Source organism: Panthera onca, chromosome D4 (assembly GCF_046562875.1).
Source record: "Panthera onca isolate mPanOnc1 chromosome D4, mPanOnc1 haplotype 2, whole genome shotgun sequence".
In the NCBI taxonomy this organism is placed as follows: Eukaryota; Metazoa; Chordata; class Mammalia; order Carnivora; family Felidae; genus Panthera; species Panthera onca.
In genome coordinates, this window is record NC_138351.1 from 91,100,877 (window position 1) to 91,127,761 (window position 26,885).

General features: G+C 57.5%; 3 protein-coding genes across 32 annotated transcripts in view; 1 reads left to right on the top strand and 2 right to left on the bottom strand.

Moving 5' to 3' along the window:
• The window catches only part of AK8 (adenylate kinase 8), a 129,212-nt gene extending 123,350 nt beyond the window's left edge, over window positions 1-5,862 (bottom strand). The window contains exons 1-2 of one of the 3 annotated variants that reach the window (XM_060608265.3): window positions 5,770-5,862; window positions 1,206-1,290 (exon numbers count right to left, since the gene is read on the bottom strand). In XM_060608265.3, the coding sequence (XP_060464248.3) occupies window positions 1,206-1,290; window positions 5,770-5,811 (127 nt within the window). In that variant the 5' untranslated portion in view covers window positions 5,812-5,862. Of the gene's footprint in view, window positions 1-1,205; window positions 1,291-3,980; window positions 4,089-5,769 lie in introns of those variants that run through there. The other 2 variants (XM_060608264.3, XM_060608268.3) reach the window with 2 other exon arrangements.
• Window positions 4,181-13,672, top strand: SPACA9 (sperm acrosome associated 9). Of its 14 annotated transcripts, none has more exons than XM_078436307.1 (6): window positions 4,646-4,773; window positions 5,963-6,113; window positions 9,350-9,530; window positions 11,241-11,443; window positions 12,185-12,332; window positions 13,625-13,672. In XM_078436307.1, the coding sequence occupies exons 3-6, from the start codon at window positions 9,387-9,389 to the stop codon at window positions 13,655-13,657; spliced, it is 528 nt and encodes a 175-aa protein (XP_078292433.1). In that variant the 5' UTR covers window positions 4,646-4,773; window positions 5,963-6,113; window positions 9,350-9,386; the 3' UTR covers window positions 13,658-13,672. The 14 variants fall into 14 exon arrangements, with proteins under 14 accessions (XP_078292430.2, XP_078292428.2, XP_078292427.2 ...); XM_078436312.2 differs by lacking the exon at window positions 13,625-13,672 and adding an exon at window positions 13,146-13,213 and having other exon boundaries at window positions 4,650-4,773; XM_078436304.2 differs by lacking the exons at window positions 4,646-4,773; window positions 13,625-13,672 and adding an exon at window positions 4,181-4,265 and having other exon boundaries at window positions 12,185-13,213.
• A 454-nt stretch (window positions 13,673-14,126) lies between these two features.
• The window catches only part of TSC1 (TSC complex subunit 1), a 49,844-nt gene continuing 37,085 nt past the window's right edge, over window positions 14,127-26,885 (bottom strand). For 14 of the 15 annotated variants that reach the window (XM_060608262.3, XM_060608246.3, XM_060608257.3 and 11 more), the window contains 8 exons: window positions 26,838-26,881; window positions 26,084-26,250; window positions 25,035-25,217; window positions 24,057-24,167; window positions 23,013-23,135; window positions 20,041-20,228; window positions 19,798-19,959; window positions 14,127-19,426 (listed from right to left, as the gene is read on the bottom strand). In XM_060608262.3, coding sequence (XP_060464245.1) covers window positions 18,913-19,426; window positions 19,798-19,959; window positions 20,041-20,228; window positions 23,013-23,135; window positions 24,057-24,167; window positions 25,035-25,217; window positions 26,084-26,250; window positions 26,838-26,881 — 1,492 coding nt within the window. In that variant the 3' untranslated portion in view covers window positions 14,127-18,912. The remainder of the gene's footprint in view (window positions 19,427-19,797; window positions 19,960-20,040; window positions 20,229-23,012; window positions 23,136-24,056; window positions 24,168-25,034; window positions 25,218-26,083; window positions 26,251-26,837; window positions 26,882-26,885) is intronic. The other variant, XM_060608263.3, reaches the window with a different exon arrangement.

Consider the following 26,885-nt stretch of genomic DNA (forward strand, 5'->3'; position numbering starts at 1 on the left):
CCGGCGGGGGAGGCCCGGCTGGTGAGCTTCGGTCTGCGGCCGGACGCCCGGGAAGGAAGGTGGCCTAACCGCCACCCGCACCCCGGTGCCATGTGATACACAGCCAACCGGAGAACAGAGGCCTCTTAGAGAGTCTCTGTGGGGCAGAGCGAGTCCCACCAGGAACACACGGTGGCCGGGTGGGCAGCTCAAGAGGGTGGTGCTCCCGGCCCACGGGTGCCCACGGCTCTGTCTGCACCCGGGGCATGTGGGCTCACAGCCAACGTCAACTCTCCATTCTGCCTACCCAGAGAACCACACAGGGGCACCGCTGTGCTCTCCGTGAGCCACTCTGCTTAGGTTGGCGAAACGGCACTGGGACCCAGGCGGCCCCTCGCTCCGATGCTCTGCGGCCAAGCCTGGAACCGCGTCAGGATCGGCGGGCCGGGGGCACGCCGGAAAGGCCAGGCGTGCGTGGTGCACCTGTAGGCCTGGAGTGTCCTCTCTCTCACCTTCTTCCGTTGTTGTGTCTTGATGCATCCTTTCTCATCTCAGGCCTGTGGGCCCCACCACAGGGCATCTCAGGCCTCTGCCCTTCTCGGCTGCGCCAAGCACTAATTTCACTGGCGAGCCGGTATCTCCTTCAAAGCGGCCAGTGCTCCAGTGAAAAGAAACATCGAAGCTCGCAGACACCAGTTCTCCCTGACAGCTCACACAGGATGGGAATGATCCTCCACTTGGCAAATCGACCGTGGAATGGAGCGCCCCTCTCTTCTCTCTGGTTCTGGGCCCTGGCTTTGGGTCTAGCCGGCCTGCACTTGGGCCAAGAGTTGGGGAACTCTGGCACGCACTAACGGGCACCAGCGATGAGACCATCAGGAAAACCCGAGTGCTGCATGTCTAGGTGGACCGGAAACCAGATTTACACCTGACGTGTGGAGCGATCACAGAGTTTAAAGCCAACAGGCGAGATCAGATGGGGCACACGAAAGCATTAATAATTGATTCCATGGGCCTTTCGGAGGTTTTCGTTTTAGAAACTTGGCAAGAGAACTTTCTAGCCGTGCCCCCAAAAGGAATTAAGTCATTTTTCAATGAGCCACCACCCCAAGTTGCCAAAACCCCTCCCTTCAGACACAGGGAGGGCAGAGTGGTTCATAGCGGTTGGGCAGGAGCGGGGATGGGGGAGGGGAGGTAATGGGAGAGGAGGCTCGTCAAGTGCTCACCGTTATTGTTGTCTCGTTGCAAGTGACTGATCATGAACAGGATGGGGTCCTTGGGCTGGTGGATCAGGAGTTGCTCCAGCATGTTCTGTGGGCACAGGGCAGACACCCAGGTGGTTAACACCTACATGGGCACCAAGGGACCTGGGCTCAGGTGGCCCAGCGCCCTGGTCGCTACCGATACCGGCTATGGGGCCCGATCTCTCCACTGCACCCACCAAACAGGCCTGCAACTTGGAACCCAGCCCCTGCTACAGCTGGATCTGCTTCGATCCCCATGAGCAGAGGAATGAGGGAAGGGTCGTGCGGGTATCACAGAGGCACATGGAGGGACCACATCCCAGACTCAGAGCAGGCAGGCCCAGCCAGGGTCCTCTCACCTCAGTCCCTCGGTGCTCCCCGGGCCAGCCTTCTCTCAGTTCACCTCCTTCTCCTTCACCATGTTCATTTGCCCCGAGCCTTAGCAGATACTGTTCCCTCATCTTGGAACACTGTTCCCCACATCCTCAGGTCTCAACGGAAACACACCCCCCCCCCGATCACACTCACTAGATCAATCCTGTCCTATGCTCCTGCAGTCCCCTACATCCATTATTGCCGCACCCTTGTCTCAGCGCTGGGCACACAGTAGGTGCCCAATGCCAAGGTCTGCCGGGTGACATGGTCATCACTGCTCCCTGTGTTCCTCCAGAGTGGGGCAGTATATTTACCAGCCAGAATATTTACTATCCTGGGATAGTCTGGCCATTTAATTCCAAGGAAAACCAGCTTCCATGGTTCCACAACAAGAGACACAGAAGTGAACTAGGTAGCGGATAGGAGCTGGGCCGGCACCGTTAAAGAGCCTCCATCAGGGACAACCAGGGAGGGGCTTTTGCCTTTCAGGGGCAGAGGACGTGTGCCGCGGACGAGACCACGCAGCTCTGAGAAGCCCCAGCTCTGCTCTGCACCCCGCCAGCAGGTGTCTTCCCTTCTCTGAGCCTCAGCTTCCCCAGCTGGTGGAGTCCCAACGGGACTAGCTGACTCTCACCGCTGAGATGGTGGGAGATGATGTTGGCTGTGTCACAGATGAGTGTTTTTAATTTCACTTTAAATAGCTATGTACCTAATGTGTGCTAGAAAACCTACGATTTCAAGGATATAGCTCAAGAAGAGGTAATATTACTTAATTTTTTAAAGTGGGTTGATTTAAAGAAGTGATCAAGTTAGGGGCGCCTGGGTGGCCTGGTCGGTTAAGCACGAGACTTCAGCTCAGGTCATGATATTGTGGTTTGTGAGTTTGAGCCCCACATGGGGCTCTGTGCTGACAGGGCAGAGCCTGCTCGGGATATCCTGTCTCCCTCGCTCTCTGCCCCTCCCCTGCTCATGCTCACAGTCTCTGTCTCTGTCTCTCTCAAAAATAAATAAACATTTAAAAATGATTAGGTTAAAGCGGAGGAACATGGTGATAAAATTTCATGGAATAATACACCAAAAAGAAAGAAGTGCAGGTAAAAATGGACGAACCCCAAGTAAGGACTGCCGCGGCCTAGTTAATTGTCTTGGACCAATGTCAATGTCCCAGAGTTATGTTAGATAGCATTACGGGGCGAGGAGTTGGGGAAGGGTACATCAGAACTCTGTACTATCTTTGTAACATCCTGAGGGTCTAACATTGTTTTAAAAAGTAGTGAAAACCATGGAGGGAATGCAGAAATGACTAAGGACTGGAAATACTGACTAGGAGCTTTTTCAGGCTGCTCCTTCCAACAATCAAGCTGAGCTACACCAGGTTCTCTAGAACAGACCACAATACCCCCAGGAGCTGGCCCCACTCTGCCCACCAGCCAGTGACTTGTAACTCAGCTAGCCATTTTCCTTTCTTGGCTTGGCCACTCAGTTGCAGAAAAATCTCTCTGCCTCTTTCAGTTGACCCTTTCCAAAGGAAGCATATGTTTGCTGGAGAGATGGAGACTCGGGGTGGGTAGTCTGATCTCTGCTCTCACGTGCGCGGGTCAGAGGCTCAAATGAGCACAAGCGTCACCACAGTGGTGCCTCTGGGGACAGGGTATACCTGGAGGGGCAAATGCTCTAGAAACTGGGCTCCAGCTTCCCCTTGGCCCTCAGGACCTCTGAGTGGCAGAGAGTTCTTCCAGTCCAGCTCCTGAAAGCCTTTGCCTCCAGGAGGTGCAGAAGGCAACCAGAAGGGGCAGGGCTTTGCCAAAGGTCATACAGGGGATGAGGGCCCAGTCGGGTCAGAAACCCAGGATGAGAGGCTGGGAGCTGCTGGGAACTCCTGACCCGAATGAAGAAGGGACATGTGGAAAATGCTCCTGTCCGAACCATAGGGCACAGGGCTGCTGTCCCAGGAGGTGGCCATCTCAGGGCACGGTGAGGTCACCTTGAACTCGGACACTCCCCAGCTCAGAAACCAACACGGCAGACGGACTGGGGACTGTTAGCGCCGAGGGGCCCCCTTGAAGATCAGCTCTTGCAACCCAGCATTTCATAGCTTCGAGAAAAGGAAAGAATGGGACTTGGTCCAGGTCATTGGGCGAGCTGGCGCGGAGCCATGACCAAAACCTGACCGGGTGGGCTGCCCCCTTTCTTCCCTCCTGGGTCCGCAGGACAGGGGCAGGGGGCGTCCTCCGACCGAGGCATCTCTCAGGGTCCCAGCGGTACAGGAGTCAGACACCCACCCATCACCCCCAGCAGCGGGGTCGCAGCCGCGCACTGCTACCGCGACAGAGGCTCCCGCTGGCGCCCGGTGTCGCGACAGGGCGGGGCTGCCCGGGTCACCTGCATCAGCTCGAATATGTGGTTCGCCTCCCCGTATTGGGGCATTTCCGGGGGTATGCGGTGAGGGGCGGTGGTCGCGTCCATGCCTCCGTGCGGCGCGCCCGCTCCCTGGAGACCGCCGTCGCTAGGGCCGCCGCGGCGCTACGTCATCAGCGCGCGCCCGCTCCCTGGAGACCGCCGTCGCTAGGGCCGCCGCGCCGTCGCGTCATCAGCGCGCGCCCGCGGGGCTCGAACCGGGCCTCGTTCCCGGCTCCGTGGCCCGCGCGCTCAGCTGCGGGGGGGCAGGTGCTTCCCTGGGGGCGGGTGCTTCCCCGTGGCGGCCTCGCACTGCGGTCTGTGCGTCTCAGGAGGTGGCCCTCCAGCCTTCTAGGACCAGAGGTGCCCCCAGGAGGGCCCCAGGTGCCGAGACGCCCAAGGGGGCACGTCGGCCCTCCGTGGGGGCGGGAGGCGGGTCGTGCGCTGGTCCCGCCGTCGCGCCCCGACCTGGGCGTTGGGCGCTCCGCGGGCCAGCCCGGTTCTGCTCTCTGGGCCTCAGTTTCCCCACCTTTAAAGCGAGTAGGGGTTGGGGAAGGCTGTGGAAAAGGTAGGGGAGTCCCTGGGGCGGACGGGAAGGCTCGCGGGGCCAGGCAGGGCTGCCACGTGACCCGGTTGCTATGGCACCCGCGGGAACAATCGGGCCCGCGGCCCCGCCCCACCCACCAACCTTCCCGACCCTGGGAAGAGCCCCTCCCGGGCCCCAGACACCCTCGGAGGGTTTCGGGGAGCTCTGTGAGTGAAGGCCGGCCTAGGACCAGTAAGGTTAAAGCGCACCACCCCCCCCCCCGCTCCGCCGAGCCCTGGGGGGAGGAGGGAAGGGAGCGGAAGGAACCCCGATGCCGCCCCTGGTGGGTGGGACGTGGTGGAGGAAGGAGCGCTTCGAATCGCGTCAATCCCCGGCGGGACTGGGGCAGCCTGGTATGGGACGCGGCGCTGAGCTGGGAAATCCAGCTTTTGTCTGTTGCCATTTTTAGAAGGAGCTGCCGGTTTTGAGCTGTGTTCTTAACAAAACTATGGGGTAGGTACATGATGGACGGGGCGTCTGGCTTCTGTGATACAGAATGCCCCGGGTTCGACTCCCGGCTCCACCCGTGTGAGCCTTTTCTGGGCGCCACTTTCCTCCCCTGTGAAGTGGGGATTGTGGAAGGATTCCGTGAGCGCATATGCCTGAAGTACGGGCTCCTGGCGTGTATTAAGGGCACAGCGCATCGGGGCTACTATTTAGTAGTAACTTCATTTAATATTTGCACCAGCCCCCAGGAATAAGTACCTTCATTCCCATCTTACAGGTCAGAAATTGGAGGATCAGAATGGTGAACAAATAGTTGACCGTAAGACCTGGGGCAAGTCATTTCCCATGTTTGGGTCTCTTTTCTCATCGGTTGTAGACCATAAAGCGTTAGAATCAGAAGTCCCCTTGATATTCTAATCCAATCGCCCTTGTTTTATAGATACAGTGAGGTCCAGAAAGGGGGAAACTCTTGGCCAAGTTCACTCATTAACCAGAGGCAGAGCCAGGGCTGGCGTCTTGACTCCTAGCCAAAAGCCTTTCCCAGCAGCCACTAAGTGCCCAGAGACATGCCCTCCGACTGTAAAAGGCTGCAAATCTGCCTCTTCCCCTCAGGACCGCTTCCTCAAAGCGCGCACACCTTGGTTGGCTTGTCAAAGCCAACTGCAAAGACAGCTGGGGAAGAAAAGGAAGCCCCCCCCCCCCCCCCCCGCCCCGCCCAAACAAAGAACACAACAATCAAACCTGCAATTTGCACTGGAGAGGTTCAGTTTGCTTCCTGGACATTTCTGAAATGACTTGCCTTTCTCCTCATTTATTTTAAGCCCTAGGCGCTTTTCATACCACGATTTAATCTTCTTTAGCAGCCTGGAAAAATACAAATCAATTAAAGCCTAAAACCTATTGGGTAATCATTTTTTCCTTCCTCCTCCCCCAGATCGAGAAGTGCCTGCACCCTGTGCCTTTCATCCAGACTAATTTGGCTGCAGTAACTCGTTCAAGGGACGATCACTTTGGATAGCTTATTACAGCTCTTCTCACGACATTTCCTGGCGTGCATGTCACAAGTCGCTAGGATCAAGAACCAAGTCAGTTTTGCTCTCAGGGGCTCTTGGGGCCACCAGCCAAGGTCGTGCTGTATCCTTGGAGAAGTTGACAGCCCCGGGAAGCCCCGGGAGGGTGGCAGGGAGCCAGACACGCAGGGCAGGCCCCTGAACACTAGGGGAGGGGGGAGCAGAGAACAGTCTCTGCAAGTGGAAACGAGGCCCAGGGGTCCAGCTGGTGCGTGACCCCTAGGAGGGCTTGGGCAGCTTTTTGGGCATTCGGTATCCCTTCCACCCCAGCCACCCACTCCCGGCCTTGGGCCAGTCTGATGTCTGGCATGTCTGTCTCTATGGACCGTCACGGAGGGAGGGATCCAAGAGCCCAGACTTTATAAAGTGAGGCAGAGCTGAGTGGGGAATCCGGGCTTGCTCACTTCTAGCGGGGTGACCTCAGCTTCATCGTCTGTCATGTGGGGATCATCAGGTACCGTTCGGAGAGCTGTGGTGAGGATTCCATGCAGGGCCAGGGTTCTCCTAGAGCCCCGGCGATAGTCACTGCCGTGGGGAGGGTTGGGGCGGGTGTTCAGGACCTCACTGCAGGCTGGAGCATGGCTCTCGTCTGCCCCCCGCCACCCACCCACCTCCGTAAAGGACCCTCCTGCAGACCGCACTTAGCCCTTCGGCCCAACGTGCCCATCCCACTGCCCTGCTTCCTCTTCCCTTTGGCAGCGCTCTTATCCACAACACTGTTCGGTGGCTCATCCTTGTTGTCCGCCTCCCACTCTGAAAGATAAATTCCAGGGAAGAGGGGCTTGTCTATTTAGTTCCCTGCCGTGTATATAGCCCAGCACTCAGAATCGGGGCCGGCATACGATAGGCCCTGCAGAAGGGGTGAGTGAACAAACGAATGGAAGCCTGAAGTCCTTCTGACCCCTCTGGCCTTCAGGGGTTCTCCCAGCTCTGCCTGACGCTTGGGGGTTCCCCCGGCCTGCCCTGCCCACCGCCTCCTGCACTCGCTCACAATAGTCCCAGGTCACCCCCTCCTAATGCCCCTCCCCCCTCCTCTCCTCTCCCGGAGCTCAAGCCCTCCGCAGACTCTGCTGCTCTCAGGGTGTGCACCGTGCCTGTTGTGGCCTGCCCCTGCCATTGTGTGCCCACTGTAATCACAGCAGCTTTAGTTGCTCTGACAACCAGGCGCTGCTGCGTTCCGCCTGCGAGTTCCGCCTGCACCTCGCACGGTGCTCGCCCCAAGGCCCGGAGGCTGCGGCCGTTACTTCCCCCTAGCGCATTAGCACTCAGAGGCTCACCCCAAGGCCGGCCGGAAGTAGTGGAACCAAGATCTGAACCCAGGACTACGAATAGAGCTTGGGTTCTTAACCACGAAGCACAGCTCTGAGCCTTATGGGGAAGGCCAGACCGAAAGCACAACCCCCCCCTCGCCCCTACCCAGAAACCCACCTGTGTGCTGTGCTCTGACCTTTCTTTTTTAGAAGCATTTTTTTTATTAACTTATTTTTTATTTTTTTAAATTTACATCCAGATTAGTTAGCATATAGTGCAACAGTGATTTCAGGAGTAGATCCTTAGTGCCCCTTATCCGTTTCGCCCGTCCCCCCTCCCACCACCCCTCCAGCCACCCTCAGTCTCTTCTCCGTATTTATGAGTCTCTTCTGTTTTGTCCCCCTCCCTGTTTTTTATATTATTTTTGTTTCCCTTCCCTTATGTTCATCTGTTTTGTCTCTGAAAGTCCTCATATGAGTGAGGTCATATGATTTTTGTCTTTCTCTGACTCTCTAATTTCACTTAGCATAATACCGTCCAGTTCCAGCCACGTAGTTGCAAATGGCAAGATTTCATTCTTTTTGATGGCCGAGTAATACTCCATCGTGTATATAGACCACATCTTCTTTCTCCATTCTTCCATCAATAGACATTTGGGCTCTTTCCATCCTTCGGCTATCGTCGATAGTGCTGCTATAGACATGGGGGTGCATGTGCCCCTTCGAAACAGCACACCTGTATCCCGTGGATAAATTGTGCTCTGACTTTTCTAGGTCTTCAACCCCCAAGTCACTTGTAAGCCCTGGGCCCAGACCAGGCAAGGCGAGTCATGTGAAGGGGTGCCCCAAACTCCAATCATCAAGGCAAATCACATTTGAAAACATCAAAATCCATGCAAAGTCCACTTCTGTCGCCAAAAATGTAAAGACGGGATCAGTTTTACTCATTCCTTCTGCCTCGGGCTCCAGTATGGCACAGCCCCAGACCCCATCCCGTCTTTAAAATCCTGACGCTTTGCGGCCTCCTCTTTGGTGTTAACTTTTATTTCTTTAAATAGCACGTTAAATGTTTTTCCCTCGCTCGACTGCTGGGTTTTCTGGTGCCTCACCCTGGCCCAGGCCCCCACCGCACCCCCCCAACCCCGGCGCCCCTTCCCACTTGCCCACTTCCGGCAGGGGGCTGAGTGGGCAGGAAACCAGTGTCCTGCCCGGCCCGGGACCAGGCCCACCCCCCTGAAGCCGCAGCCAGTGCGAGCAAACCCAGGCACTGTGGCTCCCAGGGGTGGCCTGGGCACTGCGGCTGAATGCTCTGTGTTGTATTTACAGTAGGCCTGCTGAGGTCCTGGGGTGCCATCGTCCGGGCCTAACCCGCACAGGTCAGCTCCCAGCCCTCCCCAAGTTCTCGGAGCTGCCGCTCCCGTCGCGTCCTGGAGGCCAACTTCTGATCTGCCCTTGCGTTTCCTTTCATCCCTCTTTTTGCCACAGAGATGCCCTCCCTGCTCCAGCCCTGCTCTGGGCTCAGGATGCGGAGGCCGACACAGTGGAGGGCAATGCCTCCCGTCTCCCTCGGGCCTCCTCCTCTCCGCCTGGGTGGGGCCTCCCAGGAAGCCTGGAGCGTGTTCTTCCCCACCCCTGCCCTTGCCAGGTGTCCCGGCCCCTTGCGCCCGCCAGCACCCCTGGCCTTGGCTTGGCCTCCTCCGACCCGTTCACACGGAGCACGTCTGGTGCCGTGGGTGTGGGTGTGGGTGGGCGTCCACAGTGTGGAGAAATCCTTGGCCACACTTGAGGGAAGGAAGTCATGGTTCGTGGCAAAGAACGTGTCCTTGGAGGGAAAAGGGACTTGGGTCCTGGATCGCCTGGGGGATCTGGAGTGAGTGCAGGAGGGAGGGGGGACGCCGAGAGGGGCCGTGGGCATGCCGGTCCGACACTCCAGAGCCGGGTCTGCAATCTGGGGCCTCATCGCTGTGTTCTCCGCACCCCACCCCACCCCCGCCCTGGCAGATTCTCGTCCTCCCGTAAATGACCGCTGAGGAAGACCATGAATGAGACGAAGGAGTCCCTGCGAGGCATCGAGCAGAAGTACAAGCTCTTCCAGCAACAACAGTTCACGTTCATCGCTGCTCTGCAGCACTGCAGGGAGAACGCCCACGACAAGATCCGGCCCATCTCCAGCATCGCACAGGTGGCGCCTCGTGGGCTGGCGGGCGGTGGGGCCGGGCTCTTGGGGACCTGCCGGGCCCAGCGACTCCTGGGCGACACCTTGCACGGAGGGTGAAACGGCTGAGGCCCGGAGAGGGCAGGCGTGTCTGTGCCGGGATCAGGACTCAGATCCTGACGAGGCGGGAACGGGCCCTTCGTTCCCTCACCACATATGTGAGTAAATACCAAAGCGGGCTGGAGACTCTGCCGGCCAGGGTTCGGGTCCCGGCTCAGCCACACGCCCCCTCTGTGACCTTGGGCCAGTGAGTCACCTCTCTGTGCCCCAGCTGCCTCATCTGGAAAAGACGGGGTGTGCGGATTTAAGGAGCTCGTGAGGGAGCCGCTCAGCCAGTGTCTGACGCCCGTGGTCCCAGCAGTGGGATCCCACTGGGGTTTGAGAAACCGACCCGCCAAGCACCTCGCGCCTCCCGTTTGCAGACATTGTCACCTGACCCGGGTCTCCCTGTGAGTTAGCTGCCGTCCCAGTTTGCGGGACCTGGAGGCCTGGAGACGGAGCTCGCCCTCTAGGAAGGAGCACACACCTAAGTGGGACCCCCTCCCGCCGCCGGCCGCCGGGGAGTCGGCTTCTGGAAGGCCAGCTGCTCACAGCGCTGGCGGGGCGTGGGGACCAGGGCTCAGAACCGCTTAGGAGAAGCACACAGGCCCCAGAGATAGCAACCCCTGCTGGCAACATCCTTCAACAAAAACCCTCCCTTCCGCTGTGCGTGAATATTCCTCCCAGATCTTTAACGTGAGAAATTTTAAACCTACAGAAATACCCTCTTTCCCCTGAACCGTGTAGTTGTAAATCAGGCTCAGACTTCCAGGGAGGGGCATGGCCGGGTTTTCAGCGTCAGGATGGAGCATGTGAGACCCTTACCCACAGCCGCGGCTCAGAATCTACCGGAGCCAGAGTGACCCCGCCCCTCAGACGCACAGGGGCGTGGCCTTCTCACCCAAGGTTCAACGAAGGGCGTGACCCCGCCCCTCAGACGCACAGGGGCGTGGCCTTCTCACCCTAGGTTCAACGAAGGGCCGCGACAAACGGTGGCCCCAGGCTCCGACTCTGCCTGTGAAGTGTCGATTCTCGGCCCTCACCTGGCACCCCCCCACCCCACCCCCACCCCCGGACCTGGGTCATCCAAAGGTGACCTGCCCACACACACCTGGTAGCGCAGGGACTCTGCTCTGTTGTAGTTACACCGGCTGGCAGGCTCCTCCCCGCCCTCCTCGGGTCCCCCGGCGGCTGTCAGAGCCTCTCCCCCTTCACAAAGCTGCTGTTCTTGGAAGGAGCCATTCGGATCATTTGGGAAGACGTCCCTGAGCAACTGAAAGGCAGCTTGGAGGAGGGAGGGGAGGCCCCCGGCGGGGACCGGGAGGGGAGGGGAAGCGTTCGTCAAATGGGCCAGATATTCCCGCGGGCACCAGGCTTGTAGGCTTCAGGTGGGGGTGTTGGCAGACCCAGCCTGCCCAGCGCTCTCGGGGTGCCTGGGACACGCAGTGACATTAACTGTACGTAGTGGCCTGTGAGTCCACATGCATCAATGTGCCTGCACCTCCCCTGTGACTCTGGGAGGGTACGAGGAACTGGGGGGGAGGGGGGGGGGCGCGGGGAACGCTCCTGGATGTTTGGTCCCCAAACCAGCTGGGGGCCGGTGGTACCTCCTGAGCTCCCCCCACCTGGCCCCTGCAGGTGCAGAGCTACATGGAACATTACTGCAACAACTCCACGGACCGGCGCATTCTGCTCATGTTCCTGGACATCTGCACAGAGCTAAGCAGGCTGTGCCAGAACTTCGAGGCCCTGCACTCTGGCACCCCGGTCACCAACAACCTGCTCGAGAAGTGCAAATCCCTGGTTAGCCAAAGCAATGACCTAAGCAGCCTGCGAGTGAAGTAAGTGGCTTCTGGGCCTGTCCCGGAGGCGTCAGCAGCATGTGAACGTGGGGAGGGCGGTGGGGTGAGGATGGGAGGGAGGGGTCCCACAGGAAGGAGACTTCTCTCCAGAGGACAGGAATGTCGGGACTGATGAGTCTTGTGGCTACTGTCCAGCACCGCCCCCCGCCCCGAGGTGGGGAACCTGAGGCCCACCGATGTACCCAAAGGGCCAACCCAACAAATCCTCTTACCAAAAACAAGGGACGCTGAGGCCCCACATACAGTGAGACACAGACGAGCCAGCACCAGGCAAGGGGAGGGGGAGTCACAGAGCAGATGTTCCCAGAAGCCCACGGAGAAGCGGGACTTCTGGAGCCCGTCCCTGTGGGCATCTGGGCCTCAGCACCGCCCAGTGTGGCTCCCTCATCCCGAGCCCTGGGGAGTCCTCAGCACAAAGCACCGTATTCTGGAGGATGCTGTTTAGTTACTGGGAATAAGGAGAGTCGGAGGGACTAAGCACATTTTGGAGCCGTTACGGCTTTCCACGGCCCCTAATCCGGGTCTCTACGACCACAGGCCAGTGGTTCAAGAATCTTGTCTTGAACCTATGCCTGGCATAGAGATGCCAGGACTACCTACGGTCCGTGGCCCCGCGAGCCCGCCGAGCCACAGCGTCCGGAACCTCCCTGGGGATTGTAATGTGTGGTCAGGATTAGACAGTGCCCCGGTCTGGAAGAGCCCCCTCTTGCCACCCTGCAGGTACCCTCACGATGTGGTGAACCACCTCAGCTGTGACGAGGCTAGGAACCATTACGGAGGCGTTGTCAGCCTCATCCCCATGGTCCTAGACTTGATGAAAGAATGGATCGCCCACTCGGAGAAGCTGCCCCGCAAAGCTGTGCAGCACGTGAGTGAGCCCCAGGCACGCCAGGAAGCCACCGCAGCAGCCGCTCCGCCTTCCCGGACCATGAGCACCCAGTCTTGGTTAAGAAAACACCACCTTAAGCAACTTACAAAAGACAGCCCCAAACCAAGGGGGAAAGACAAAGGATGTCCAAAACCTCCCTGGAGACCACCTGGCGGGAAGCTGTAACTCAGAGCTGGCGCCCTGCTGAGCCCCGCGTGTTGGGGTGGGGGGTGGGGGGGTGCCGACTCTTCACTTGGGCTCCGGTCATGGCAACTGATGAACCCCAAAGGGGACTGCCCAATATACCACTGAGAACCCGTCTCCCTCTCGCTCACTTTTAACTTCTCACCGCTCCACGCCTCTGGGCTTCAGGCTCTGCGCCCGCTTCTAGTGTTGCCGGGAGAGGCTGGCGAGAGCCGGGGCACTGGCCCGCCTAGGCGCTCCGGGAGCTCCAGGCCAGCGCCCTGCCAGGCCCGCCTCTCCAGGCAGAGCCACCAAGCGGGAGGCCACAGGGCTCCTTTCCCGCCGCTGCGGCCACTGTAGGGTCCCTCCGTCCGCCGGGATGCTGGGGGCCGGCGCGGTAAACTTCCTCAGTGTCATTAGGTGTCTGGACCCAAGGGGGAACGAACCTGCCTCTGCTCTCCTTTACTTGGGGGAGGGAGGCCGTGAGAGGGGCCGGAAGGACTCTGCGGCTCCCAAGTAAGACAGTCCCTTGGTTTCCGGGGCGCAGTCAAGGCCCTGACATCGTAGCCTGCGTCTCTGGCCTCCGAGCCGCTGGAAGTACTGTCTGACTGTTGGTTTTTCCCTTCGCAGGGGGCGACTTAGATTCTGTATTCTTGCTTCCTCGGGGGCGACCGTCAAGAATAAAAAATGTTCTCCCACCTGTCTGCCTGCCTTGGTTTCCTGGGACCTCTCCCTTAAAGAAAACTACGCTTATCCTAAGACATCAGAGGACACTGGGCAGTGGGCTCACAAGCAAAACCGCCAGCAAAGAGCAACCGCTAGAGACGGGAGTCCGCTCTCAGGAGGTTGAAGCCACAGCGCCCCCCCCCCCGCCCCCCCCAGGCCAGCGCGGTAACTCCCGTAGTTAGTTAGAACGCACTGGGACGAGAACCCGAATAGGTATCAGGGTTCTGCGACAAAATTAAAAGCTGCCACCTCCCAGTCTTTATCTCAAAGGAGCCGCTTCCATCGTTAAAATGGTCAGAGCGTACCCATTTCCAGGGACAGCTGGAAACGTATGTTCCAGGGAAGGGACGGTGAGGCGAGGCTGCATCTAACAATTGTTTCAGGTGGTTTCCCGCCTTCTTCCAAACACCTGGTGACATCATGGCGGCCGCCAGCTGCACCGTTTCCTTGACACGCTCACAGAACACAACGGCAAGGCTCAGGGTTGGTAAGCTCTCCGTGATCTCGGTGCCACCTGGGCTCAACCCGACGGCCAGCCAACCCCTTAGGGCGGCAAGCACGCTCCGAGCGCAAGAGGGGACAGCAGCGCGGGCCCGGCAGGCCGTCCGGCCCAGCGGGTCTCGGGGGAGAGGGCTCCGATCACGTCTCCCACGGCACCGGGCCACTCTTTGGGGGCAGGCGGGAACGTGAGGTGGATTAAGTAGGATCCGTGGTTGTGTGCCAGGTAACTTTCTAGAACAAAAAGGGTCTGACAGCACCTCCTCCAGCCGCTCGGGGTAACCAACCAAGCCAGACCTGAGGCTTCTGCATCTTTGGGTGGGTCCCAACTCCGCCTAGGAGCCCCTCCGAGGCCAGTACGGGTCACTTCACGTCAACACAGCAGAGTAGTGCAAAACAATAGATTTTTATTTGTTCACAGTTAAACACAAGCAACTGCCTTGACATTTTAGAACATCCTAAGAAGGACAGCAAACCCTTTTGATTCCAACTCCCATTCACTAAGATTGTACCATTTTCTCTTGCAGCTCATGTTTATGGCATCTGACGTGGATTGTTTGACATGCTTTTAAGATCGAGGCGGGAAGGTTTAAACCTTTTGACGAGAGAGGACTTTCTCAAATTTAACTAAAAGCAATCAATTAAAAAAACTTTTTTCCACTGATGGGGACCCCTTTAAACTGCAAGTTAGCCACATGTGGTTGATCCATGATTGAGTTATAAAACTAGATTACGTCTTAGCAAAATCTGTTCCTCCGTAATATGCTTATGGTCCGCAGAAGTCTTCTGAAAAGTGATCACTGATTCTTTCTAGTGCAAAATGCCCGGCCGCCTCTTGATAAGCAGAAGTTTCTGCTGCACAGAGCAGCGCGTACCCTCCTGTCCAAACACTGTAGCAAGGTGGGGGAAGGGAGGGGGGCTCAAACTCTCCGGGTCTCCTCTAAAAGATCTGTTCCAATGCTTCAACTAGTCTACGTATCCCAGAGGGTGGACCATTTGGTAGCAACGGGAAGGGAAGGGGGCAGAGAGCTCCTCTGCCTTCATTCATTGGTTTCAAGGCCAAAAGCGGTCACGGGCACAGGCTTCTGATGTAGCTACAGCCACTCTTCCCTCAGGTGAGCTTGTACAGACCGTAGACGGTGGGGAAAACACAGATACCCCGCTCTCCCCGCACATGTCACAGAGTCACGGACGGGGACACTGGGAACAAGGGTCACAGCAGCAGCCTCAGGGCCGGGCCCCGACCTAAACTGGCTCTTTGCCTCAGAGAAAAGCGCCATCCGGTGCAGTGGGGAGGGGAGGGCTCACGGTACAGAGCTGGGGCGGGGGGGTGGCGCGTAAACAGGTACTCGGACATGTTCCAGAGACACGTCCTGGCACTCGCTGCCGGTCAGTTTCGAGCGTGTGCCTCGAGAGTGAAAGGGCAGCAGAGGAGGTGTGCTGGTGGGGGCCGTTCCACGAGCCCGCTCTCTTCCCCGCACGAGACGTGCTCTGGGTGGGGTGGGGCTTCTCCGGGGAGCACTCCGAAGAGGGGCTGGCCTGTCCCCGAACATCCCAGGGCGGGTGGCCCTCCACCTCGACTGTGCTTCTGGACCAAGCCTGCCCTCTGCCCACACCCTCCATAACCTGCCCTCGCTTCTGCCCACCTCCCGGTGCTTTCCGTCAAAAGAACGGTCATCTTGTGGCTTCGAGCGGTAGGTTCTAGTATTTGGTAAAAACTCCTGCTGGCTAGTCACAGCACATGCTAGATGCTCTCCGCAGAAACGCCCAACGTTTTATTCGGCGAGCCTGAACCCCTGCGGCCCGGCTCACAGGGACCCGTCGCCCCACTGTCCTAGTCGCCCCCTTCTACATGACTGTGAGACCCTGGCCTTTTGTGACAAAAACACCGGAAGCTACATGGGCTGGGGCAAATGGGGACGGAGCAGGGTCCGGGGTTTGGTCCGCCGTTGGGATTCTGCCCCCCGGGGCGCTGCCCTCCAGGCCGGCCGGCCGGCCGGCGGCACAGTGGGCTCTGTTCCAGCATCCACGGCGTCCAGTCTACCTGCCCGGGAGAGCCGCGCCCTCTCCCCTGCACACGGTCCGCTGCCGCGGCTCACGCGGGAGCTTACCGGTCCTTTCTCTCTGCACGCACAGGGCCTCCAAAGAACCCTCAGCTGGCAAAGCGAGCGAGGTCACGTCCGCCCGCCGCACGAGGCCGGTCCTAGCACTCATCCGCGAGGAAACCTTTAAAAACCTCTTGCCCCAAGAAACGACCTTTGTCTCCTACCTTTGTTTTCTGACTCCTGGATAGATCTGTCTTCCGGTGCTATGCTAACCAAGTTTACAGGCTGCACGGCAGAACCCCGTCAAAAGCTTTTTAAAAATCACTAAAAGCTCTGAGAGAGGTCCACGTGCTCATGTCCCGTGGCAGATTCAGGACCACGTTTTCTCTATGGAGACCATGCTGCCACTCCCCCCCCCCCCCCCCCCCCCCCCGCCCCACGAATGATACTGTAGTGCTCCTTTTTAAAACAAAATTCATGCTGCCCAAGAAGCAGACTCTGGCCTCCTCAGGGCCTGTGCCGACCCCAGTTAGTGTCGGGCGGGGAGCAGAGTAGGTTACACACACGGGCCAAAGGGCTTCGAGGTGGGCAAGCTCTGGGGCCGCCCAGCCCTGCTGTGTGCGACAGAAGGCTGCTCAGATGGTGTGAAGACATGCTCCGGCCCTGACAGTAATCATTCCGAGACATCTGCCCCACCGGTTCCCGGGCCTGAATTCTCTCTCTGGTGTTCCTCTATCATCACCTTCCTATCCTCAGAAAGACTCGCGGCAGCACGATCAAGTGACCTGTTGATTCCTGGCGAGTTTATCATTTTCAAAACTAAACCAAACCTTATGTTGACTCGAGTCCTCTGGAACATGCGAGCCTCCATTTGGAAGACGGGTAACTTCAACGTGCCTCCAGGCCTCGCCCGCCCCCCGCCCTAGCTGAGTGAGACACACGGCCTCCTAGAACCCAAAGGAAGTGGAGTGCAGCTCCTTGGGCCGACGGCTGGGTTGCAGGCAGGTGCCGAGGGCCCTGGGCACGGAGACCGGCCCGCGGAGAGCCCCCTCGCCACCCTGCCGCCTCCTTCCCTGTATTTTTACAATCTGCCCCGTTTTTAAGGATGTTCTTTCTTTCTTTACATTGGCCTCTGCCGTTACCAGTTAATCAGGGAAAGGGCTTTGATCGAAGCGCCCGGTGTCTCTGTTTCGTGGCACGGGCCTCTTGGGCTGGGGGAGGGTGAGCATTCTGACCTGCTTTCAGTACTTATCCTGTAACATTTTTTTTCCTTTCTGAATTTGTTCGTGCTTTCTTTTTCTAAAAAGGAACTAGGAAATAGGATGTATTCGGTTTTAAGCTTTCCTTTGGATGAAGCTGAATTAAACATGTGGGGTTAATAAACAGTCCACAAGGGACATCCAGCGGCAACTGTGGGACCGGGTGGGGCTGAGCACAGTCGGGCACACAGCCTCTCCTGGGCTGGGAACCGGTCACACCTGAAGATCCTGTCCTGAGGAGGCCCCTGCACCTGTGCCGTCGTGGTGACACAGAGTCTCTCGTTACCTAGCCCCCTCTGGTCAGGCTGCTAGAATATTTACTGCAATGCTTTACAAAAAAAAAAAAAAAAAAAGACTTTTACCCTCACGTGCTGGAAGCTTCTGGATGCAGTAAGATTTCGTACCATTACAGTCCGTCTTTTCCCTCTTCGTGGCTGAGCCCTCGTATACTTTTAACTAAGAGAATAAAAAGAGAAAACCCAGGTTCATTGGCTCTTTCCTATGAGTCTCTACTGGCCTCAGCTGGGACACTAAAGCAACAGCTCTTGGGCTTCCAGAAGTTACCTCGGGAGCCTCTGTTGAGTTCAGGTGCCGGGCCGGGGGCGTCTCCCCCAAGCACGCGTGGGCCTTTGTCAACACTCGCCAGGACGTGGCCCTAAAACACTTTGCCATTACTGACGTGGAGCGGGGGGGAGGGGAGGGGGCACAGCAGCGTGCTCCCCGGAGAGTCGGCCCCGGAAAGCTAGGCTGGTGTGAGAAAGCTGTTACCTTTTTGGTGGTCTAGAACACGTAACGGCAAGGCAGCTCCACCAGCCTGAGAAGCAATGGTCATTTGAACGTTAAAGAAACTCTGGGCCTTCAGAGCCTTTCCGCCGCGGCATCACCGAGAAGCAGGCACGAACGAGGGACTCACAAGAACACAAAGGGAGAGAGGCAGATGGATGGAGGGGTTGAACCACGAGGCTCAGCTGGCACAGCCCCGTCCAAGGGGCAGCTCCTGGTCCCCAAGAGCTTCTCGGGCAATGGCTCGAGCCACCACCCGCCTCCCCTCCTGCAGAGAACGGTTTTACCACCCCACGGCAGCCTGGTTGAGCAGTCGCAGCTTTCGAACAAACGCCAAATAAATAAGAGGTAGCGGGGAAGGAGGGACAGACATTCCCAGAGAGGGGGACGGGCTCCACGGGGCCAGCTATGGACTTCTCTAACAACAGACATTTGTTCACACACAACTTTCTAGGAAGCTTATCAGAACCGCCAACAGAACATTAAGGGTGAATAAACCTTTGTTTGGCTAGATCTGCTGCTTTAGATGCTGAACTTCAGAACCAAAAGCAGGGAAAAAGTCTCACGTAAAAAAGCTTCCACGTGAAGGTGACCAGCTTTGCGAGCCACATCCTCGTGGAAAGGGACAAAACCAGACTTACCTGCAACACCACCAGTGACCTGGGCTAACGGAGAGCCAACCCATTCTCTGAGTTTCGGGAAAGGACAGAGTGGTGTGTTAGACTCAAAGATTAAATTTGGCCTCATATTGCACACGTTCAAAGGGCGCAACCACTGCGGGGGAGGCAGAAAGTGAAGCCACTGAGGAGCACGGACTGGCCCTCGGATTAGCCCACATTGACCCTCGGATTAGCCCACACTACTGGGTAAAAGAAAGGGCGGGGAGCGGGTCGAGGGGAAAGTTAAGAGGCATTTCAATGCCAGATCCAAAAACCGTTCTGCATTCAGTCAACTGTGAAAAGGAACCCCAGCCCATTTCCACGGCGTGAGCCAGCCACCCAGACCCTGGAAATGGGGAGGCCTGGGAACGTGCATTCACACCTCCTGTTCCACGCCAGCAGTCTGCGAGTTAACACTGATTGACCGTCATCCTTCGCTGTGTTCATGATGAGTCTCGTTGTAGTCCATGATGTGCAGCTGTCCAACACTGTCCGGGGTCGGGGGGGAGGGGTGCGGGCCGTCTAGGCTCGGGGGGGCCTTGCCTTCCGCACCCGGGTCTTGGCCCGGTTCTGTCTTTAGCGTTTCAGAAAGGCTACTGATGGTCACGCTGTCCTCGTCACACTGGCTCTCGCTCTTATTACGAAATAACTCTCGCGCCTTCCTGCCCAGGAAGCTTTTCGAACTGGGAAGGGAGCCGACGGTGGTCGGGATGCTGGTGGCGGGCTCTCCCGTGGTCGTCTCCCACCGACTGCCGAACGGGCCCGCCCTCTGGCCGGGGGGCTTCTCCGGGGTCGAGAGCTCGCCGCTGCCGCCCCCTCTGCTTCCACCGCCGCCCCGCACGCCGGCGGGCCTGGGGGGCTTGGTCTCGCCGTTGTGGCCAGGTGCCTCTTCGTTGTGCCCTGTTACAGAATCCGAGCAGCCGTCCTTACAACAGGCAAGCCTGTAAGAAAGCCGGGGAGGACGAAAGGGGTGGTGTTGGCAGCGTCTGTGTTCCGGAGGCACGCACGCGGACACTGAAGGCGGCGCTTCAGAATGGAGAGCCCGAGCGTGAGGTCTCAACGAGGGAAACCGAGTCACGACGAGGGACAGCAGAGGAGATCGCACATGTGAGCACTTCTGTGACCACATCCAGCGATCCAGGGGCAAGGACAGGGACGCACAGAGACAGCTGGGAGCCGTGAGCAAAAGGAAACCGAAGTGCCACAGCCCCGCCGGATCCAGGGGGACGGCTCTTTACGCCCCACGACACGGGCCCTGTTCTGCTGCTGACGCGGCCGAGGCACAGGCCGCTGGCGCCACCTCTGTTCTTACCTTTCTTCTGCCGCTTCTGCCGCTTCTGCGTTTTCTTCTTCAAGTTTCTTCAGGAGGCTGTCCTTCTCCAACCTGCCGTACAAATCTAAGATCTCCAACTCAAACACCTGGCTGATCCTCTTCTGAGCCTCATACCTGCTCTCTGCCGCCTGCAGCTGTCCTCTGAAACACAGACGGCCCCAAATATAGGAAGCTTTGCATAACGCACACATCACTGCAGAAACCTTCCCCCGTGGGAGTTACCTGGCCTGCAGTTTGACATCCTCTAAATATTTCTTCTGTTCCAAAAGAAGGTGGTCTTTCTTGGCCAGGTGAGATTCCAGTTCCAAAATCCGTTTCTGAGAGGTGTCGAGCCTCTGATTCTGCTGGAGGACATGGCTTCTGTTTTTTTCTAATTCTTTCCGATATGCAGCTTTCATCATTTCCACTTCCTAAAAAAAAAAGCAGGGGCGGGGGGGGGGGGCGCGACTGGAGTTAGTCTTTTTAGAAAACGAACATGCCACGTCCATGTTGGAAAATCAAGGCGATAAGCACTGAGAAGGCACTCTGGGCCAGTCCTGGTGGAAATCTCAATTAGTACAACTTTTTGGAAAGTAAGCCGGCAGTAAGTATTAATCCAATACCCCTTCCTACAAATCTACCCCTGAGGAAATCATCTGAACCACAAACAGACATTTGGGCACAAAAGGAATCACCTCAGCATACTGAGAAGGGCAAAACACTGGAAGCACCGTTAAGTCAAATGTCAGGAAAACAGTTAAGTGAGTTAAAGCCCATTTCATAAGTTTTTAATAAACTTACAGTTTACACATCAGTAAAAGGATTTTTAAAAAGCAAACTATAAAGCCATGCGAATAGGATCAACTATGTAAACACTGACACTCACAAGCATCAAACGAAACTAGGCCAATGTTCAGCTATAGTTTCAACATACTGGTGTCGCGAGTCTTTTTTTGTTTGTTGGTTGGTTTGTTTCTTTTCCCCTCACCCTGACGAAGGGAAAGCTGGCGGGCATGACCCGGCCTGGCAGGTTGCTCAGGCAACACGGCACCGGCAGATCAGGTGCCCCATAAGGTTTGGCGATCCCGCCGGGCAGATGGCCGGCCTGCTGACAGACTAAACCAGCTGAACCCAGGACAAGTGCACACTCACGCTCAGAAAAGACACAGAAAGAACGCTCTTCTAACAAGCATGTGTTATATTTGCCTTGTGTGTTTTTACTGTGGAAAGATACACATATAACTTACATAGATTTGTTTTTCTCAAAAAGATACACCATAAGGAACAAGGCAAAGAGCTTCCATGGAGGTGGGCCTCAAAGAATAACGGTGAATGTTTTCTTGGCGTGAAACGCCACAGATTTAAGCTCAGAACTGGGCGCCAGATCACATGGCCATGCTGGCTGTGCCCAAGGGCTCCAGACTTGCTCACGTTAGGTGAACAAATCAGACCTCTGACCTAAATGACAGCAGTTCTTTATGGAGAATCAAAGTACGGAACTCAGAACATCCGCGTGCTTCCACTAACCTTCCCGATCATCCCGTGACGTGCTACACCAACACCTACCAGCCATGCCCAACCTCTCAGATACCCACCCTGCCTCCCCCACTTGACTGAACAGCAGAAAGCCTGACTCCAGGCCCAAGGGCAAATCCTGGCAGGTTCAAGGCAACGGCTGAGCTAAGGATGGGCACACACGACACAACCCTGGCTGATAACAAGGGTGGGACGTCTGGTGTGAGACCCGCCGGAAGTGTCCTCTCCTCTTCCGTGGGACGTCGTGGGGTCTACCTGTGACCACTGCACCCGCAGCTCACGCCTTGCAACCACCAGCACAGTGAGTCCAAGGACGAGGGTGCCGCGATGGGTCAGGTAGTGCCGGAGACGGAAAGAACTGGGTTTTGTTTTTATGGTTTCTTGCTTTTAAGTAATCTCTACATCCAACCTGGGGCTCGAACTCACAACCCCGAGATCAAGAGTCACATGCTCCACCAGCTGAGCCAGCCAGGCACCCCAGAACTGAGCTCTTTGATGCTGTCCCTAAATTGCTGACTTGACCAACCCAGAACTCACCTGCTTTGGGACTTCTTGTCAAGCGAAATAAACAATGCAACTCCTTATCGTTAAGCCAATTTGGTCCCTCTTGTTGTTACTGCTTACAGCGGCAGGCATCCTGACTGCTACAAGTCAGGGTCAGCACGTCCATTTCAGGGACGATGAAACGGAGCCCAAAGAGGCCAGGTGGCCTGCTCGGGGCCCCAAGAGTACAAGCCTTCCAGCCGAAGGACAGCAGCACAGAGGCCAGCCCAGCGGCACTCTCGGGGGCGTCAGGAATGCGAATGAGTAATAAGGATGTTCGGGGCTCTCCTGTCCTGAGGTCTGTCTCCCCTCTGTCTTTTCCAAACCCCTTAGACTTCCAGAATGACTGGTGGCTGGTTTCTAGAGAAAGTTCCACACTTAAACGTCCTACTAAAGGGAGTCTGAGCCTGATAGCTGAGAGGAGCTGAGGAATAAGGAGTAACTCTATTAGGAAAATTACCTCTCTCTGCTCCTAAGCCTACTCTGTACATTTGGCCCAGAAAGATGCTTTACAAAGCACAAGCCCGAGAAATCCTGAAAAGAAAGCCTGTGTGTGATGGAGAAGTTAGTGACAGGAAGCATCTGAACATTTACCATTAAAATTCCATTCCAACTCATTCCCAACTCGTTCGCTAACATTACCCGAGGCTATTTAGAAAGGGACACAAAACTTCCGCCTCAACACCGCGGGTGAGTCGCTAATTAACGTAAGATCATCCCGATGCGGCCTCGTTGCCAGAACCGAACCACGATCTGCTGAAATTAAACCCAACGTCGAAAGGAAGAAGAGTTACGTACACTGGCACGTGCCCCCAGTCCTGAGAGTTCTGTTCAACAGAAGCGGCTCCCCGTCCTTTCCTCGTCTCTCTCCCTCCGTCTCTCGGGGCGGGCACGGGCGGGAGAGAGACCCTGCCGGCCACCGTGTGCCCACTCCCACGAGCCGCTTTCGCTGGCGCCTGACTCGGTCTCGCGGCGAGCCAGCTGGGGGCCATCAGCTCATGCGACGGCCAAGGACGCTCACCCCGGCAGGCCGGCGGGGGCGCGGGGGGGGGCCGGCCGCCAAGAACGCTGAGCGGGCCCTCGGGGAACATCTGTACCGCCGCGTCCTGCGAGCCCCGCCCCCGCCCCGGGCCTACCTCTGTGGTGTCCGAGTGCTTGTTCTGCAGCTGCTCCAGATACAGCTCGTTGACCTCCCCGAGGACCAGCAGCTGCCTGTTCAAGAACTCCATCTGCTGCTGGACCGACTCGCTGTTCGAGAGCTGTGACCACAGCACAGAAACAGGCAAAGTGAAAGACCCCGCGACGCCACGCGGGCCAGCGGGCACCAGAGAGCACCCAGCCAGGAGCGCGTGACCTCGGGGCCCGGGCACGATAACCGCTCCCTCGGCTTCAAATCCCCTCCTCACAGGACGGCCGGCGGGGAGGAGGGCGTCCGAGGGCAACGAAAATGGGCAGAAGAGCACTTCGAAACTGTGCTGCGCAAAGGGGACCCAGCCCAGATGCACGTCATCAGAGCGGCCACCCACAAGATGCCCGGGGAGGACAGGCGTGCGTACGACAGTCACCGCAGGGACACGCTGTCCAGGGTCAAAGCCCAGGAAAACTCACTTATTTCCTTCATAAGCGATCTCTACACGGTGCAGTGAATCCCAACAAGGGAGGGATCCTAGCTCAAGAAATCTCTGCGAACCAACTTTTCAAGTTTATGTAAACGAGGACTTAAAAATAAGAGTTCCGGAGCGCCTGGGGGGGGTTCAGTCGGTCGAGCGTCCGACTTCAGCTCGGGTCACGAGCTCGCAGTTGAGGAGTTCGAGCCCCGTGTCGGGCTCCGCGCTGACGGCTCGGAGCTCGGAGCTCGGAGCCCGGAGCCCGCTTCAGATTCTGCGTCTCCCTCGCTCTCTGCCCCCCTTCCCCCCCACCCCGCCCGCTTGGCTCAGGCCAGACAGATGTGCTGCGGAGACCGTCTTGCGCACTGGAAGGGGTTTAGCAGCACCAGGCCCCTGCCCGCTCGGTGTCGGTAGCACCAAAAACGCCTCCACACATTGCCCAGCGTCCTCTGGGGGGGTGGAGCCGGGAGGCCAACCCTGGGGGGAACCCCGGCCGCCGGCGCACAGGCCCCATCGGAAGGAAGCGCGCCAGCGAGCTGTGTGAGAACAGACCCCGCCCGCCCCGTTTCTTACCTTCTGGGAGACCTGACTGAGCAGCAGCTCGGTATGGCACACCTTACTGTTGGCCTTCTTCAACTCCAGACGCAGCTCTGCGATCATGTTCCTGCAGTCCTCCAGCTTTGTCTGCCCAAAGAGACGGGCCACGAAGTTACACAGAACCCGCGGGCCACGGCACCGGCCCACAGACAAGCGGGAAAGCCCAGGTTCTCTACTGCTCTACTCTTCTCGGGCCATCGGGATTTAGTTTCTTAGTTTCAAAAATTCAGCTACGGTTCATTTCTGGAGTTCCTGATTGGTTTGGCAAAAGAACGAAAAGATCTTGGACCCCAGACTCTGCACCGCAGAGCCGTGGGGCTGCAGAGCAAACTCACAGCGGCGCCATGAGGAGACTGTGAGTGTTTGAGGGAAACGCAGTGACATCTGTCGGTCACCGTGCGCACTACGCCCCGGAGGCAGGTCAGGGTTTCAGGATCAGATGTGCTCGCTAGTCCCTGGGGATGATGTCATATCTTTGCAAAGCAGGGTTCGGGTGTTTGCGGGGATAAAAATCGCCCTGTGAAAACCAGCGTGAAACAGGAAATGAGGGCGCCGGTCTCCAATGTGATTCCAAGATCTGAGACTCCACGCGGTGCCAGACGGGCAGGCACGGCACTGGTCAATTATTGTGGACATTTAAAAACGAAATTTAAAAAAATGTAAATTTACGTGTGTGATTTTCAAACAGTGACTGCGTCATCAGGACGTAAATACTAAGTCGCTCAAGATCTGCTCAACGAGCAGAACCGTCAGGTGTCTCCCTTGGCTGCGGAACGCCAGGGAAGTTCCCCAAACGCCAAGGGAGGCTTGTAGGAACCGAGAGAGCTGGGAAGCCCTGCCTGACGCGAAACCCGCGCCCGGTGGCGTCGGAGACAAGAGCCCGCGTGCTGGCTGCGACGGACAAGGCGCCCTGGCGCCCTCCCTCGGCTGCCCCCGCCCGGCGGCCGCCCGCACCTGCAGCTCCTGGCTCTGGTTGTAGAACTCCTCTCGGTCGTGCTGCAGCTGTCTGATCTGGCTGTGTAGCTGGGTCACCATCGTGTCTCGCTGCTCTTGCAGCTGACTGTTTCTGGCTTGTTCCTTCTGCAGACTGACCTTCCATATCTGGATGTCCTTCTCTTGTAACTTCAGCTGGTCTTTCTGACGGGGACCAAGGATGTGATCATTTTAGCCGTCTGCCACCGTGGGCGGTGAGGCTCGAGGACGAGGCATACCGCGGATGTCTCATGCAGACGGCCACGTGCCACCCTGCCACGGGAACCCCGGGCCCAGCGTCCGCCAGCTGACAACTGTCCAGCGTGGCTCGAGGTCAAGGGTTAACCAATTTCACAGTAGCAAACGGATCACAAGATGCCAGAAGAAATTTTCTCAGGGGCCGACTGCCGCCAGTACCTTCAAAAGCCCTAACCATCAGCTCTGGTGTAAGACCTCTCATACACGCTATCAATTAAGGTCACTAAAAACGAGGAACGTTTACCGACTACCCACCCAGGCACCGCACAAGCAGTCACGTGACTTCTTTACGTTTTAAAAGGCAAGTGCTGCTGTTCTCATTCCCATTTTACAGAACGGCTAACAGAGGCTCCGAGAGGCTTCACCACTTTCCTAAGGTGGTAAGTGGTAGAGCCACGGCTCAGCCTCCAGGTCCAACTGGCTTCTCAACTGTGCTACGAGATTTTTGCCATAGAACAGCTTTAGGAGAGCCGGTTTCATATTTGGAGAAACAAAATGATCCTTTGGCCCTGTTGTCATCACAGCCAATTACGCACAAACAGGTCCCTTGTCCCACGGTGTCCGAGGGCGGCAAGCCAATTCGGAGATCCGGCCGGTCACGTCTCGGCCTCGGAGACCGAGCGGCGGCCCCTGGCCCCACGGGGAGCACAGCTAGGCCTGAACCCCCGGGCCTCGACGCAGCCACGGCTGTTTGCAGACTGTCGTGCTGACACGAGACCACACGCAGCCTCGGCCGAGCCGCCGCCCCAACCCCCCCTCCCCCGGATGCTCACCATGGCGGCGTTGTGCTCCTCCAGAGCCGCCGCCCTGGTCACCCGACGGAGGAGTCGCCTGTTCCGGAGAGCGTGCTGCTGCCTCTTAAAACGCTCATAGAGCAGCTGGTTGTGCAGTAAAAGCAACTGGTTACGGAGGGTGCGGATCTCATCTGAGGGAGGAGAGCCTGATTTTAAAGCAGAGGGAGGGTGGCAGAGATGCCTTTTACAGAAGGTTCGATCGAGACCCTCCCGTGGCTGCTAGCCCAAGAAACGCAATTCTTCGAGAAACAGGTCAGCACTCCTTTTGCACACGACCACGTGGGTCTCGGCAACAGCCATTCGTTAGAAGGGGAAGACGACTCACTACCCATCTCCGCTTTGAAGGAACACAAGAGGGACCGATGCGGGAGGACTCCCGGGGACTTTCCCACACCGTTACTCAAGGCTCCTCTCTTCCCTGCCCTGTCGTGCTCTCCCCCAGGCACGTCTCTGGTACCACTGGCCTCCCCGGGGTCTTTTCGAGGGAAGCCCGGCAGGAGGGCTGCACGTTCGGCACTCCTACTCACAGGCACTTGCCATGTGCCACTTGTCAAAAGTAGGAAATGCTGGCTTCCCAACACCTGACACGCTAGAGGCCGAGCAGATATGCCAGCTGGAGCCGTAGCAAAGGGGACACCCGTTCCCACAGCGCATGCCTCCTCCAGGGACAGAAAAGGCGGCAAGCACACAGGACCCACACGGGCTGGGTTTGGGGCTCAAGTAACAACTTTACCTCCAAAGTGGGTCCAGTCGACAGACTTGCTGGGTAAAGACAACCTAG

Bases quoted from the DNA above. Each gene is read 5' to 3' on its own strand.
- SPACA9 (XM_078436304.2), top strand. From the start codon at position 9,387: ATGAATGAGACGAAGGAGTCCCTGCGAGGCATCGAGCAGAAGTACAAG. The intron at 9,531-11,240 runs GTGGCGCCTCGT...TGGCCCCTGCAG, and splicing joins CCATCTCCAGCATCGCACAG to GTGCAGAGCTACATGGAACA. The intron at 11,444-12,184 runs GTAAGTGGCTTC...GCCACCCTGCAG, and splicing joins CTAAGCAGCCTGCGAGTGAA to GTACCCTCACGATGTGGTGA.